Genomic DNA, 14,148 nt, shown 5'->3' with positions numbered 1-14,148 from the left:
ACATTTCATTTAGTGCCTCGCAATTTGCGACTCTCAATGAGTCACAAATTGCGAAGCGCTAAATGAGAGGGTCGTACATCAGGCCCTGAGTTGTGTCTAATATTCCCTAAAGACTACGCTAATTATGCTTGTGTGCACAGCAGGTTCCAAGCAGCGACCTCAATGTACAGAATCTCGGAGTACTTCCTTTCAGGATTAGCCAGCCATGCAGGCAGCCTCCCAGTGTGTCCCTTTCGTCAGGCACCTTATTAATATATCTGGGGTAGTCATAACACTCCAAACACTCTATGAGAGTCACCAATTTTTCTCACGCCTCCCACACTCTAGTACCAGAGCATAGATCGCCCACCATTGCTAATTCTAAATTATAGAACAAGGTTTCTTGAGTATGTATGTCATTATTAAGCCGCACTGTAATCCCTACTGATGTGGCAATGCAGTATGCTTGTATTATAACTTTAAATGCTTCCCTCTAGACCAGGGGAGAAACTGCTGAGCCTTCATTTTTGTCAAAGTAATTCTTGATGGCTACACCAAGCCCTGTTCGAAACACTGGATCCACCTACAGTTCAACATTGAGCTTCTAGCTCGGTGTCACCGTTTTAGGAGTATCTCAATTGATAGTCAGGCACAATAGATTGTGATCTGAGTGTGTTCGGGCATGATTCTCTGCACCCACCCCCCTCCCATGCGCATCACATATCAAGGCACACATGCCACTCATGCATGCCACAGTAGAACGAGTACTCCCATTGGCGGGGATGGAGTATCTTCCAAGAATCTAATACATACAGACTTTCCTCTTTGTTAAGAAAGTTGGGGGGATAAGCAGATGATTAAGAACTTTAGTGCCCATCAGGGGTGCTTCTTCAGCAGCCTGCCTCTGCTCTTTTGATGAGACGTAGCGTGAACTGGATCAGTACTCTTGTCTCATTGGGCTCCCACACTAGCAAGGCAGCAGCACAGTAGTTAAGAAGAGAATGATCATGCTCTACAGCCTTAGTCAGGATGAAATAGGCAATAAAGGGTCCACACAGTTTCAAATGAACAAGATGATCAGGGAGTTAAAGGCCATTTCCAGATTATTTTCCCAGAGTCAAACGGCTGGGCTGAAATCAACTGGCAGTCAGTGCCCAGTGCCTCCTTAGAATTCACATGTCAAGCCTATCAGTCTTTCATTCCTTGGAAAGGAGTCTTAGATTATACAACTGCAGGACACTGTAGTGGTGTCTGCCCTTGTGAAGAGGCCTGGTTACACACTCCAGAACCTGCAAGGGGAAAATGGGAAAAAACAGGTTGAAATGTGGTGGAATGATTAGTACTAGACCCCCCTTTTTCCAAACACCATTCTTACGCTAAAGGAATGCACATCCACAGTTACGAGTACCCCTAATGACACGTGGTTTATCGTAATTCACTCATTCTAATCTGTTTGTGATGGGCTATGCGTACGATAACCGCATGTAATATATGTGGCTATAGAATTCATTAAAAATAAGTAAATACAAACCTTAAGTCTCTGTATTTCCATTTGCACAGGGAGGCCAGATGGTAATACCACTGGATGTAAGCAGGCACTACAAAACCTATAGTAAGCTGCCCCAACAAGGAACTTGCACATAGGGAGTCCAAAGGGCTACATCATGAATGCTACAGCCCACATTTACAAAGACTTTGCATCAGAGTTATGTCACTTTTTTGACACAGCCCCAATGCTAAATCCTATTTGGTATTTACAAAACCATTCATTTTGATTTGCGTGGCTTTGTAAGAAAAAGTCATGCAACACAGCGCATTGAACTGCCTTGCATTGCTTTGTGTCAGGGAGGTCTTTCATGGGTGGTGCATGAGTGTGCTGATGCATCTTTCCAGGGATTTTGGTGCAAACCTATACTTAAAAAGAGATGGAATCATGGGTTGGCGCCAAAATGGTGCGACTGCCTGAGGCTGGTGTAATGAGAAAAAATATTCTCCTCATTATTTCTGTTTGTATTCTGCAGCACACACACAAAGAGGAAAAAGTCTCTAAGGATATATTTTATGCAGGAAGGTACCCATTCCTGCACGGAAAATGATCCTAACTACAACTCAGCACCCTTGTACTAAGGCACAAGGGTGCCTGCGATAGCATTAGGTAGCACAAAGAACAGACCTGAGCCATTTCTTTGAAGATGTGGTGCAGTTCTGCTCTATCCCTTTCACGTAGTGCTGCAACTTTACTTGCTGCACTGCGTTTCGTGAATTCTTTGCTAATATGCTTTGTGTGGGAGCCAATAGCAGTTCTCCTCATCCTCAGTCACACCAAAGGGTTCTCTGAAAAGCACCAGAGGTTTGAGGGATCCCCAGCACTTATGAGCTCCACAGCTTCTATCATTCGAAAGCAAAAGTTCATGAGAGCATTTAGAGACAAAGGAAAATGGTATGGAAGGACCCGCCTCTGTGTTGCCTCTTGACTTTCACTCCAAGAGATGACATCCTGCATGTGAACTGTGGATTGCATGCAATGTCTGGCCTAGAAAATTTGCTCGCATTGATTTCAGTCCAACAGCTAAAAAATGTCCATGCATTAATATTCTTCTAAACAATTAAAATATATAATGTTTAAACATGTTGTTAATAGCCACAGTTCCTCTTATTAGCATTCGCTTCATGAAAAGTGAACAAAACACGAGCTTACTAGAAGCTTCCTACTGCTAGCTGAGCCATACATTTTCAGACGAAATGTGCTTTTGACACACTAAAGCTTCACTATAATAAAACCTTCTGCCTAAGATTAAAGAACATGAGAATCTATTCGTTTTACTACAATTTGAAAATATAGTGCAGTGTCTTCTTTTTCCTGGTTAAAGTAAAACATATATTTTCATCTCAAATGAACTAAACTAAATGTGTAGTATAAACAGTACATAAAGGGCTACATGTATTATAGTCCATCAAAGCTTTTACTGTCACAAGTGACATTTTCAAACCATTAGTCCTTCTGTCTCGTAATTAATGTGACCAAAATTCCTCAATTGTATTATTGGAATATAATACAAAGTTACTTGTTAAGTATATTCTGCTCATTCAATAGATTTACAGGGATCAATAAACAACTAATTCCTAAATAGGGAGTTCAGGGTAAAGCTGATTCCATACATATTACATGAAAAAAAAAACATTGAAATCAGTCTGCTGAAATGTAAAGCGAAGAAGTCTCTTCAGAGATACTAAACTCAATCTTTGTTTAAAGGCATTCTACTCAAGAAGAACTGAACTGCAACTCCCTCGATGGACAACCTGATCCCGGTATACCAAGGTGAGCTTTACGATGAAGTTTCCCTCTACGGGTTCTATTCTGTGATGCAATATTCTATGCTCCTGCTCTTCAGCTGAATCACGTACTCCACAAACATTTATTAGCTAACTTCTTGAAAGCTAAAATAACTGTCGTTTTTCAGATATTAAAGTTAAAAAACATTCTATATCTGGGGCGGCTGTGTTACAGAAAGTGCCCCGGGGCGAAATAGACACTTGTCCACTTGGGATTATAGAAGGGGCTGCATGTGCCTGTGCTGCCCCTTCTGAAATACATATAGCGCTGGTGCATATGTAGTTCCAGCTCTATCTCAAAAGGGGTTTCCCTCATTTGCATGAGGGCATGGCCCCAAGCAAATGAGAGAATCTCTTTGTCTGTATGCCAAACGCAAAGAAGCTCTCCCAAAAGGTGGCACACTGTCAGTGCTCCCCCTGTTGGTAGCCCTCTAGAGTAGGGAAATGGGGTCTCATGGAACCCCCATACATCCTCTTGCAGGCGGGTGAAGTCACTCACCGCACCCGTCTGCAAAGGGATCTCGCATTCCTCTTTAAAGTGCAAGTGATGGTCACATGCTTTGTGAAACCGAGGAGGCTTGAAATCAGCCTCTTCGTTTTTCACTTGAATGTGCTGCCCCCAAGGTAGCACGGGTTTTCGGCTACCCTGAGGGCAGAGCATTCACTGTAATAGTGTGTACTTCCCTGTTTGCCAAGAGCACTCCTACTTAAAGATGAGATGTGGCGCTAACAGGAAAAGCGTGCCCTATGCGTAATAAGGGCCCTATGTTTGCTGGGTTCTCTGGAGCTTTGTGAGAAACCCACTATCACACAACTTCAAATAATAGAGTGATCTGATTGGCCGAGGAGGCTTTTATCCCCGTTGGTCATCTTGCGTTAACTCACGCTCTGATTGACTGGCCTCAACATGAAGAGAAATGTTGCGCCTACCATTTCGAGAATCGGGATTCTGGCCCTGTGTCCTGAATACGAATAAAAAAAATAAGGTACAAGGGGGCAGGATATGGATACCCTAACCCCCTGGAGCTTTGTTGGTTGGGTAAAATGTTAAAAAAATTATTTTTGTGAGTTTCCACGATCCCACGAGTATTCCACGGGAGCTGGCATGGCCACATGGACTCCCTGGAGGAGTCCCATGGGAGCACAGGAGCTGCACTGCCTTCCGTGGGAGTCTTCTGGTGGTGGGGCTTGTGTGTCTGTGGTGGTTTCCCGTGAACAGGTGAACACACTGCATGGTGGGCAGTTGGCTTCCTGTGGGGGATTGCGTGCAGGGCCTGGTGGTAGGTAGGCACTATGGCCAGCCCCACACTGTGCACGGCAGGAGTTCAGCTTGCTGCGTTGGAGGTTGGATGCACGGATTTAGCTATGGTAGCGGGTTTGGCCTTATGTTTGGTAATAAAATATTACTTTTTTTTTTTTTTACCTAAAAATTCACTGAAAAAATAGAGGATAAAGTGGCGTTATAGTTAGGTGAAAATGTCAATTTAAATGTTACGTTGTAAACTAAAAACAGTTATAGTTATTTTAAGTAACTATAACTCACACCCTCACCATACACTGCTTAAGACCTCACATATTACACCCTTATTGGCATGTTCTGTGACATCATTAATAACATTCCTGATGACAGGACTTAATTGACAACAATGCTGTGCATGGCAGGGGCGTGAGCATAGGAAATAGATTTTTTGGTTTGCTAATATCTTTCGTGCCATTTGATGAATATTTACAAGCCTTTCCAAAAAAAAGTTAATCCTCCTCAAATCGTTCTTTGAAAGTTTTGGGGTAATCTGTCAAGCAGGGTCGAGACAAAAGGGGGTCCCAAAATGTAATTTTCCCATGCAATTTCCCCTGGGAATTTTCGACACTTTGATGTAAATCTGTTCAGTATTTTTGAGAAATTGAGGTTCAAAATCTATACATATTTGGACGGTTGGATTATCAGGACTCTCACAAGACCCTTGTGGGCATGCCACATCAAATAACAGAGCGATCTGACTGGCTGCCTCACTCCAGCTCGTGCTCTGGTTGGCTGACGGCAACATGAATAGAAATGTTTCAACCACCATTACATGATACAGGGACTCAGTCACCTTCTCCTGAAAATAAAAAAAAAGATATAAGGGTGCAAAGTATGGCAACCTGACCGAGGGACCCACATGGGGTCAGACTTAGGGCCTACTTTTAAATGTACAATAGATGATTCAGCCATGCTGGCATATTAGTCATATAGTAAAAAACAAAATTCAAACTTGGGCATATGTAAACTTACACCGTCGTATGGGTGCAGTTTTACAACTCTTTGCATTTCACAAAAACGTTACTGAAGTTTTGTCAATCAGAGGTTTTCAGACATAATCCAGTAAAAAGTATATGAATTTCTTTTAACAGCTTTACGTCAGAGTTTCTGCAGGTCTAATGGTTCGACTACATCAGCTGAAATGTACTAGCGCTGGAGTCTCCAACATTTTCTTTAATAAGATCTACTTTTGTTAAATGAAAATCACCTCGAGCTACTAATAGTAGTGACGTAACGGTGACCGCCCCTTCTAAGATGGTTAGGTTAGCAGTGATAACATCAGGGCATTAAGCAGCGTTGCCATCAGTAAAGTAAAAAAACTATCATTTTGGAATGCCTCTTTATGGGTAATGCATAAAAAACATAACTGCAATCACCCTGGCACGAAGGTTATAATATGCGTAATAAATTTCTCCAACTCACATAACAGCTTAAAATATATAAAAAATCCAACCATTTGTCTCAAATGTCAACTTATGAATTAAGAAAATACATGCATTTTCATCTTGAATACACGCTTTTGTACTTTTGTTATACATATAATAATTCCACCAAGCAAAAGCTTCTATAATATTAGGCTGAGCTGCACCCAGGAGAGCAACTCACAGGTACCTGGAGAGCTACTGGTAGCTTACGAGCTACTCGTTGAAGACACCTGCACTAGCGTACCAAAACTTGAAGGGGCCCCCCTGAAAACTACAAGGAGGGGCCCACTTCAGACTCGGTCAGGAGCTCTCAGGCTAGGGTAATGAGCATACAGGGTTCGTCTTTAGACACTCCTACACCACATCTGTTACTACTAACCACACCACCCACATCCAATAGGGAACCAACTTAGAACCAGGCTGCCTGCCGCCCATCATCTCAAAAGGCGTTTTCCCCACGCTGGCATTTACCGTGGTGCAATGAGCCTACAGCATATCTTTGACGGCACCCTGAATTGGCAATCCCGCACTATACACAGATCATCACCCCCCCCTAATATATTGGCTCTAGGGGCAAGTGTAATTAACCCCTTGGCCAACAAACATCTGAAATAATCATTGTCTTCATCAGTAGTACCTCGCATCAGGAAGCAGGCTAAATTATTGACCTGCTTAAGAAGCCTCAGGCAGACCAGGGAGAGCAATCTAATTACAGACCTATATCTCTGCAAACAACATTATCTAAAGTACTGTAGAAGCATGTACACCAGCAGTTCTCCCAGTACTTAGAAAGTAATAATTTGCTTCACCCAAATCATTCAGGCTTGAGTCCCAATTTCAGTACAGAGACGGTGTTAGTAAAGGTTGCTGATTAAACCAATCTCTCTAGATTCTGGAGGGAAGGCAGTGCTGATTATGTTAGATCTTTCAGCAGTCTTCAATAGAGTGCCTCATGCCAGACTCCTAGTGCATACCCAATCTATTAGAATTGTGGGTCAAGCCCTGAATTGGTTGGATTATTTTCTGGAGGGATGGGGTCAAGAGATCTGAATCCCTCCTTTCTCATCATGGTCTCAGGAACTACTAGTGAGTGTGCCACAGGGTACAGCCTTGAGCCCAACCCAATTTAATATTTATCTTACTCCTCTAGCTCTACTCACCCAGGCCGTGGGAGCAAAAGTGATTTCCTATGCTGACAATCCTCAGCTGCCGTTCTCCTGGGAGAGGCAGGTAGTGTTCCTTGGCAAAACTGTCAATTCCTGTCTCACAGCTTTCTTCCAGTGGCTAACTCACCATCAGCTAAAATGCAATGCTGAAAAGACTGAACTGCTATTTCTCAGTATGAAGGCCCCTGAGACACGGCAGAACCTTTGGTCTGCTGACATTACACCGAACCCCACCCCCAGGCATCAAGGAAATTCAATGTCTTTCTCTCTTTTCAACCACATGGTTAAAATTGTGGTGGCGCCTGTTATGAACTGCTGCGCATTTCAAGAAAGTTTTTATATTTCCTCTCATTCACAGCCAGGAAGCTGGTAATACAGGCATTGATAACATATAAACCGGATTATGGCAATGCCCTGTACTTGAGTCTCCCGGTCTATCTCATTAATAGATTGCAGGTGGTCCAAAATGCAGCTGCCCGCACTCTTCTAGGTCTGCCTCTGAAAACACGTGACCCTGCATTTGCTGGATCTTCACTGGCTCCCGATAAAGAAGAGAATTTTATTTAAATTGTTGGTGCATAGGCCTCTTCATCATACTGCTGCAGGTTTTTTCAGGGCAAGGATTAGCTTCTACACCCCATCAAGGTGCCTTTGTACAGCCAATACTCTCCTGCCCAGAATCCCTAGGGCTCGGTGTTTCAGGGCTGGAGGAAGGTCCTTCTCTTTCTTAGGGCCATCAGCGTGGAACAAGCTTCCATCTGAGTTACGAGCCATTGCTGCAACCTTCTTGTTCAGGAAGAAACTGAAAACGTGGTACTTTAATCAGGATTAATTGACTTGACTATACTTGGCAGTGAAGTATAGTAGTAGTATAGTTAGGACTCCTAACTTTAGGACTCCTAAATGCCTTCTGTGAATACCGAAAGTCTTAAAATAAGGATTTTTCTCAATTTAGTAGTAGTAAAGTTAGGAGTCCTAACTGTAGGACTCCTAAATGCCTTCTGTGAATACCGAAAGCCTTAAAATTAGGATTATTCTCAGTTTAGTTGTAGTAAAGTTAGGAGTCCTAACTTTAGGACTCCTAAACTGAGAAAAATCCTAATTTTAAGACTTTCGGTATTCACAGAAGGCATTTAGGAGTCCTAAAGTTAGGACTCCTAACTTCTGTGAATACCGAAGTGAGTAAGTGTCTTCTGTGAATACCAAAATGAGTAAGTGTCTTCTGTGAATACGAAAATGGTAGTAAGTTTAGGATTTTGTCTTAAGTTAGTTCTGTGAATCGGGCCCTAACTGTTGAGGACAGTCCAAGCAGCATGTGAGTAATCTGTAACATTCCCTCTGTGGTGATGAAAGCTGTTAGTGATTTGGACTCCTCATGGAGTTAAATTTGTGTGGTAAGCGCTTTTGAGATCTAATTTGGAAAAATGCTTCCCACCTCAAAGCAACAGCACTAGTTCACAAATGTTGGAAAATATATCTGGAACAATATTTTGATTCAATGACCGGAGATCAACACAGAATCTTAACTTTTCATCAGCTTTCTCCACTATAACAGGGGATATCCAGCTAAATGCTTCTACTGGCTCTATGGCCCGCTCATTTAACATATACTGTATACATTTCTTTAACCTCTTCTCGAACACTGATAGGTACCGTTCTGACTTTGTGTTGCACTGGCACTGCACTTTCCAGAGCATGATTTTATGTACATACCCCTTAAGTTGTCCTGGTTTGTCATCAAATATTTCCTTCATCCCATCCAATATTTCCTGAATGGATTCATCTTCCACAACCATAATGTGAGACGTGGCCCTGGGGTTAATGATGAAATACAGATCATACTGATGTAACCACCCCACAACTGGAGGTTCATGTTTCGCTACATAAACCTTTCCTTGTATGTTTCTTTTCTCAATTGAAATGTGAAACTCCATATAACCCAATATGTCAATAATATTTCCATGATACCCCCCTGGAGATATATCCTTGGATTTTAAATTAGTTCCTCCCCACTCCCGTTCAAAAACTTCTTCAGGGATTATAGTGTGCATGGATCCAGTGTTTACCATAAGTTGGATCTGAGTCTGTTTACTTAAAAAATGGCCATGGGCCTATTTCTCCTTTCGTTTTTGTCAATCACTTGTTCTTCATAACCCACACTTAAAATTCCATCTGCCTCTTCTGTGGCCGACAATGAGTCTCACGATATTAAAGCCACTTTGTTATGAGGCCCATATTTTTATATCCTAGTGACCTAAATGACCACACTTTCTACATTCTTTGTTAAGAGCACAGCAAGATTTCTTGCCCGACACATAGCCCCTACTTCCACATCTGTTGCACCTACTAGATTGTTTAAAAGTTCTCCTGCTTTTATATTGTCGGTTTGAAGACTTTAAAACAGCCCCTACTTCTACTTCAGTTTCAGCAACAATACCCTGATTTTTGTTCCAGCTGCGCTCCATACAGGTAACAGTGGTGAGAATTTCGAGGGACGATGCTGAGGGAAAATTAAATAAATAATTAAATAAATAATTAAATTTCCCTCGTCATCATCCCTCGGAATCCCCCCAACTCGGCCCCACTGCTGTTACCAGCACGGACCACGGCTGTTTTGTTCTCCATTTCCTTCATACATAGATCTGATTGTTCAACAACTTTTGCAATGTCAATTGCATCTTTCAGTGTAGGAATCTTAGCTGCCCTTATTCTTTCTTGAATATTCTTCCTTTTACACTGCACTGATCTTGGATGAGTTCCTCTGTTAAACCTTCAAATTGGCACTTAGTTGACAATTCTCTTAGCCTGGCTAAAAATTCATCAGTTGTCTACTCTGTACTTTGGTGTTTGGTATAAAATGTGTATCTCACAGGACAAGATTCTCATCTCTAGCAAATCCTATTTTTAACTGACATCTAGCCTCTTTAAACATATCTTGTATAGGCTGACGATTTGGTTCTATGGCTTGTGGCAAATACTTTAAAATGCTTTGCCCTTTCTTATCCAAAGCACTCAATAATAATGCTTTCTTCCTTGGGGTCGAAAATCTTGGCCATCCAAGGCCTCTAAATAAATTTGAAACATTAAAATCCAGTCTTCCCATGGAAAAGGCGGTGTACCAGCTTGTAACAAAAAACAAGGTGGAGTGATGACTGACATTTGAGTTGTATCCATTAGCGCAATATTCAGTCTACAGTATACTGTCTGACAGAGGTTCTGAAAGTACAAATTACTTTGCACACACATGCACTGATATGTTACCCAATACACTCTAATGTGCTGTCTAAAACCAAGGTTATTGAAGCACAAAGTACTTTGCACAATACACCACACTATCCAATACACTATATAGTATGTGGTATGTGCATCACTACTCCTGGATGCTCTTGATCGAAGTCTCTCAAACTCATGCATGTACAAATTATGCTCGGCCTCTATCTCTGAATGCGTATGACCGTTGTATGGCTACTGTCCACTCTGGTTTGATGAGCGCATCACTGTACACTGTGTTTTATGAGGAGTGCGTATGACTGTACGCTTTGCCTTAATGTTCAAATCAAATGTTAGGCCCACAAACATTAGCCGAGACCCTTATGTTTAAAAACTGCTTGTTGATGCCTTATAATGGTGTGCGCATCACCGTGCTCCCTCTTGATATATGTTTGGCAAGGTTTGCGTATCAAACAGTATTCAGCCCAACTCAAGATGGCCGCCGTGCATCCTTAAACATCTGTAACCATGCACGTTTCACCTGTGTCACTTGGCATCCAAGAAACCAGAGTTTCATGGATGTTGGGGGCGTCTGTTGCGCTTGCTCACTTCTGCGCACTCTCGCACTCGATCTGTCATATTCCGTTTTACCACCAAAAACACTTCCATACAGTACTTGCTGTGACTCATACAAGGATGCTACTCCCAGCTGCTCCCACTTCACAACACCTCTAAGCTGTGCCGACACTCTACGATCGCGGCGATTCACGGGTGCACATAGATTATTTTCTCCACTACTATTTAACACTGTATCTCTTTCACTAGCCAGCTTGGTGCCAAACTTTTGTAAATAAGTTCTGGGTACAAACTTCTGTTGTCTTCAGAATTACTTTTATTAGATCTACAGTCATAAGTGGTAGCTCCCTTGCTGGTCAGGAAAACCTGACCAACACGGAACGCTCCTACTTTAATCAAACACATAGAACATCACAGAGGTTCTTATTCCAAAGCAATGCATGAGGCATAAGCCATTATAACAAACATCTCTATCCAACGCCAGACAACGCCAGTGTTAGTATGCAATTCTAGCCACATGCTTGATCAGAACATACCAATTTAATTGATTCTAAAGGGAATAGGGGGAAAATATTTAGACAACCAAAGAAGACTTTATGCATGTATGTATAATCCCTTTAATACCAGCCGTTCCATTTGTTTTGGTCACAGTCCCGCCAGGTAGCGGTTCTGTCAACCACCAGAAAGATGAACCCAAACGTATCTATGACCAGTCCAGAAGTCTGAAAGGAAAGAGAGTACTTCGAGAAATGTGAATAATAGTTTTTGGAACTTTGAGGTAAAATGGCATTTGGGTGAGCACAACAAGCACTTTGTCACCTTTCTCAGGATCCTGATGGTAGCTGTTTGAGTAGTACATAGGAGCGCACTTTAATTTAGAATGGGGAGCTAATTTCAATTAGGTATTTAATTAATTGGGATATGTGTTAATACCTCTAGATTTTATTAGCCCTAGATTTAGCATCCCAGCAGACAAAAATTCAGCAAAATATTTGGATCCGCAGCTTGAGATAGATTTTTACACACATCATTTCCACCACCCATTTGTTCGTGGAAACTTCTGTGCAGTAATGTGGTGCTCCTGTATTATGCTAAATCCTCAAAAACTGTAGTAATGTGCAGTAACCCGAACACTGTACATTTTCCCCACTATGACTAGTTTCTGTACAAGTCTGTCTGTGTTTTTTAATTTCACCAATCACTTCTAACTGCTTTCAGTACCAAGTATGTACCCTCCCACTAATGTCTATTTTACTCTGCATGTCTCTGCCACCGAACCCGAGCCTGGAGTACACTTATTTCTACATCTGCTCTACAGTCCTGTAGTGTCAGCGGAGGAACAACGCAGACACGTGTGAGGGCTCAACTCTTCCTTTATTACATGCGACCTACTTCGTCGCTCGCCTGCATCTAACTACCGTTCTTTTCCCGGGCATCTACTTGCCCTGCCTTAGTCCCGCCCCTCCCTGCCTCCTAGTTCGAGGTGGTCCTAGCGCCCTTCCAATTCAGCACCACATTACAAGTCCTTTTTACTAACACCACTATATCGATTTTTTAAGTTGTGTCGCATTGGAAACATGAGGAATACAGTCTTTAGAAACTAAATTACAAGTTACAACATGCATAAAAACATTAATGAGATTGTAATGGTAGCCCAACTGCTGGCCACTTCTGAACTGAAGCTTTAAACCTTTTCCTGCATCTTTCTCTTTTCAGTATTATCTATGATAAGCCGAATATCATGCAGCCTCAGTGAGTATTTCTGTATTTCACGTACTTTGCATAAGGTTCTAAATTTTAAACCTAATCTTCTCTGCCATTTTTAGGCAATTCTCAGGGTTAGATTTGGTCTTATGTTTATTTTGTTAGTAATGCGATTCCATTGTGACGGTCCTGTTACTAATAGATTACCTTTCAGATTGGTCTGATTGAAGCTGCATTGACATTTGCTTTGTGATTTGGAGTTAAAAGTCAAAACCTGTACATGGCCTGTTATGTATTTTTGTTTGGATGGATGCCATTTTGGGCAGTTGTAGTAAATTAATTCTTTTCTCAAGTAACACTAGTTATGTGTTCTTGAGTGCCTATGTCAGCAACAACATCCTCCAGAATCCATCGCTCTCTGAATCCATTGGAACCATGAGACACAATGACCTCCTTCGGATATAAGCAGAGTGTTGGCAGTTCCATGATTGCTTCCTTTTCACCATGGGCTCCACTCTTACAATAGGCTTCCAAAGTGAGATCATATTTAAAGCCATGTCAATTGTACATGAAGAGAAGTACCATAAAATCCCTGTATTTTTTTACCACAAATGTGTGTGGTATTCACTCATGCATTCACTGCACCCATGGAATCAATTCCTCTTTTGGTCACTGAAGACAGAAGAGTGACCTACAGGAAATGATCTTTTTCTGTTGAACAGAAAAAATCAGCAAATCTCTTCCTTCCATGCTTCCGGCAGAGCAAACTTTATTGAACGCCAGAAAAATACTAAAGACCTGGCTATTGTTTTTATCGATAATGTTTTATTATGCGTCTCTTTTTCACTGCCCAGTCTGTCCAGTAGAGGGTTGCAGATTTTTAGCTGTTATTTAAATGATGTCAAGGGCAGAGTTATCAAGGGTGCATCTGATGCAATGGCACCCTAGCCCAGAGGGGCATGGAAAATGCCTGCTCTGCATAAGCTGCTATTTAACAGGCTGCTCCCTTATAACTTCTTTTGTAAGTGCCTCCCTCTGGGCCTGGCTCTCCTGAGAGTTAAACAATCTCCATGCAGGCATTAACACATACTGGAGCGGACTTCCATCTGAAACTGTGCACTGGGGATCGCCAGGACCTGAGCCTAAGTAGAACACGTAGGTGGACTATGCCCTCGTTGGAACACTGGCCTGTGTCGTACATACAACTTCTTGAAGTAGTAGGTAGGATGAACAAATAGACAAGGGGAATATGAAAGAGAGAGCGTAATGAAAGAGAAGAGACTGGGTGAAAGCAAGCATTGCTACAGCCAATAGTTTTCGGCTCCAAAAGGTCATTGCCAATGGCTTTGCCAGAGCTTTTTCCTTACCTCTCACATGTGAGCACATGCATTATGAGGTATGTGCACACATGATGAGCAATCTTGGTACAGGTCATCAATTCTGTAATTTATACTAC

At 42.0% G+C, this 14,148-nt stretch overlaps 1 protein-coding gene across 2 annotated transcripts in view; it reads left to right on the top strand.

Annotated features, from left to right (window-relative positions):
* LOC146809822 (histo-blood group ABO system transferase 1-like) overlaps window positions 1-14,148 on the top strand; it is a 557,769-nt gene that overhangs the window by 409,383 nt on the left and 134,238 nt on the right. Inside the window, exons 4-5 of one of the 2 annotated variants that reach the window (XM_085616676.1) lie at window positions 3,233-3,298; window positions 12,705-12,740. In XM_085616676.1, the coding sequence (XP_085472802.1) occupies window positions 3,233-3,298; window positions 12,705-12,740 (102 nt within the window). The remainder of the gene's footprint in view (window positions 1-3,232; window positions 3,299-12,704; window positions 12,741-14,148) is intronic. The other variant, XM_085616677.1, reaches the window with a different exon arrangement.

Source organism: Triturus cristatus, chromosome 7, assembly GCF_964204655.1.
Source record: "Triturus cristatus chromosome 7, aTriCri1.1, whole genome shotgun sequence".
NCBI classification, from domain to species: domain Eukaryota; kingdom Metazoa; phylum Chordata; class Amphibia; order Caudata; family Salamandridae; genus Triturus; species Triturus cristatus.
The sequence above is the reverse complement of the archived record's forward strand: the minus strand, read 5'-3'. Positions and strand labels throughout refer to the sequence as shown.